This window comes from Charadrius vociferus, unplaced genomic scaffold, assembly GCF_000708025.1.
Source record: "Charadrius vociferus isolate BGI_N301 unplaced genomic scaffold, ASM70802v2 scaffold818, whole genome shotgun sequence".
NCBI classification, from domain to species: domain Eukaryota; kingdom Metazoa; phylum Chordata; class Aves; order Charadriiformes; family Charadriidae; genus Charadrius; species Charadrius vociferus.
In genome coordinates this window covers 6,881-8,936 of record NW_009649591.1, presented here as the reverse complement: position 1 = coordinate 8,936, position 2,056 = coordinate 6,881, and the positions used below count along the sequence as shown (strand labels likewise).

At 67.6% G+C, this 2,056-nt stretch overlaps 1 protein-coding gene across 1 annotated transcript in view; it reads right to left on the bottom strand.

The window, feature by feature from the left end:
• The window catches only part of COL7A1 (collagen, type VII, alpha 1), a gene marked incomplete at its 5' end in the record, with an annotated part of 32,963 nt that overhangs the window by 24,030 nt on the left and 6,877 nt on the right, over nucleotides 1-2,056 (bottom strand). Inside the window, 8 exons of the mRNA XM_009890406.1 lie at nucleotides 205-276; nucleotides 607-699; nucleotides 896-940; nucleotides 1,053-1,079; nucleotides 1,238-1,285; nucleotides 1,391-1,548; nucleotides 1,620-1,763; nucleotides 1,843-1,969. Of these exons, the coding sequence (XP_009888708.1) occupies nucleotides 205-276; nucleotides 607-699; nucleotides 896-940; nucleotides 1,053-1,079; nucleotides 1,238-1,285; nucleotides 1,391-1,548; nucleotides 1,620-1,763; nucleotides 1,843-1,969 (714 nt within the window). The remainder of the gene's footprint in view (nucleotides 1-204; nucleotides 277-606; nucleotides 700-895; nucleotides 941-1,052; nucleotides 1,080-1,237; nucleotides 1,286-1,390; nucleotides 1,549-1,619; nucleotides 1,764-1,842; nucleotides 1,970-2,056) is intronic.

Genomic DNA, 2,056 nt, shown 5'->3' with positions numbered 1-2,056 from the left:
GGGGGCTCCAGCCAAGGCAGGGATGAACAGTCCCTGCCCAGTATACTTGGCCTGGGACACACACACAGGGGACAGCAGTGACCCTGATAGCCACAGAGACCCCTCGCCACAGTGAAAAGGTAGGCAGAGGCTGCCCTGGGGAGCGGGCAGGGTGATGGGAAGAGGCACCATGCAGCAGCAAACCCAAGGGACACCCTCACTCACCGGCTGGCCTGGTGATCCAGGGTTCCCCGGGCGGCCAGGGCTTCCTGGTGTCCCATCAGCTCCGGGGAATCCCTGCGGGAGAGAGGAGCATCATGCCAACACCTAGGACACCCTGGCACTTCCAGACTCCCCCAGTGCCCCAGGCAGAGATGATCCCACCACTGGGAGCCCAGGACAGCCCCATGGTAGAGCGGGGTCCCAGGGTGCCTTTCCCCTGCGTGCTGAGGTGGGGTGTGAGGGAGCAGTGTGGGGCTGGACTGGGGTTCTCCAAGGGGATCCCCCCTTCAGCCTGGGCGAGGAAGTGGAGAAGAGAGAGACGAGGGGCAGAGAGAGGCCCCATGGTGCCAGGTCACTCTGCCCAGGGACCCTGGGGTGTCCAGGTGAGGGGTCGGAGGTACTCACCCTGTCCCCCTTCTTGCCTGGCCGCTCGATGCTCTCTCCTGGCGGACCCTGTGGCCCTGGGGGTCCCGGAGGGCCAGGCAGCCCATGGCGGCCCTGGAGGGACAGCGGAGAGGACGAGCTGGGTGGCAGGTGGTGGCCAAGGGGTGTTCCCTGTCTGCCACTGTGGCAAGGGCTGGACGGGTCCCTGGCCCGCACCCACCTGCCAGCAGGACAAGAGGATGTGGGGACCATGTCCCTGCCCCCTACCAGGGAGCTGCCCCTCATCTCCCTCCCCCCATCAGGATATTACCGGCTCGCCAGGTGGGCCCGGTGGCCCCATGCGTCCTTCTGGTCCCTGTGGAGACAAAGCCAGCGGTGAGCATCCCCTGCGGGCTGCCATCAGCACAGTTTGGGGGTCCCAGCCCCCCCAGAGCCACCAGCCGGGGGTGGGACACCAAAGCACTCACTGCCTCGCCACGGTCTCCCTTCTCGCCCTGCAGGGGGACAGAGGGAAGGGCTTAGGGGCTGCACCCCCATGCTCAGCTCCCCACAGCGCTGCTGCCATTGGCAAACTGGCAGGTCCCAGATCCATGCTGAGCCCCTGTGGCACAGCAGGGCACGGTATGGCACGGCACGGCGTGGGGATGCTCACCCTGGGGCACTGCATGGTGCAGGGCTTCGGCTTCGGCTCCGGCTCCGGCTGGCAAGACAAGAGAAGCCCGTGTGAACCCAGGGGTAGGAGAAGCCCCCAGCCCCCACAAGGCTGCTCCCCCTCTGCACCCGCCAGAGCACCCTGGTCCCTTACCCTGGTGGAGATGATGGTGCAGAGGTCATCGGTGAGCTCTCCCTCCAGCTCTGCCAGGGCTCTGCTGTCGTAGATGTACCGCGGGTCCTCACCGGTGACCATGCGCCGGAGCTGTTCCCGGTCTGCCCCCTCCAAGCCCACGGCCAGCACCTGGACCCCTGAGCCGAGAGCACCCTCAGCACCCCACAGAACTCCCCGCACACCCTGCTGGGACCCCATCCATCCTCACCTCCAGCCTTGACATCCCCGGCGGCAGCAATGGCATCATCCCCAGAGGGGCCGTCAGCCAGGATCACCAGCCCCGCTGGCGCGCCAGGCCGGCGCCCCGCGCCAGGGCTCAGCAAGTAGGTCCTGGCAAAGGTGATGGCTGCCCCTAGGGAAGGAGAAGGAGGAGGGGGACGGTCAGCAGGATCCCACCAGACACTTCCCCGGCTCCCGGTGCCGCCCCTCACCGATGGCGTTGCCGCTGGGCTCCTCATAGCGCATGGTGCGGATCTGCTCCAGCACGGCGGGCAGGTCGCTGGAGCGGTTGAGGAGCAGCCAGGGCAGGCTGCGGTAGCTGTATGTGGCCAGAGCCACCTGCGAAGGTGCAGGGGAGCAGTGGGCACTGCTGCCTGCCTATGGCCCCCCAGATCCCCGCCATCGCGGCAGCACCCCCCCCGGGCG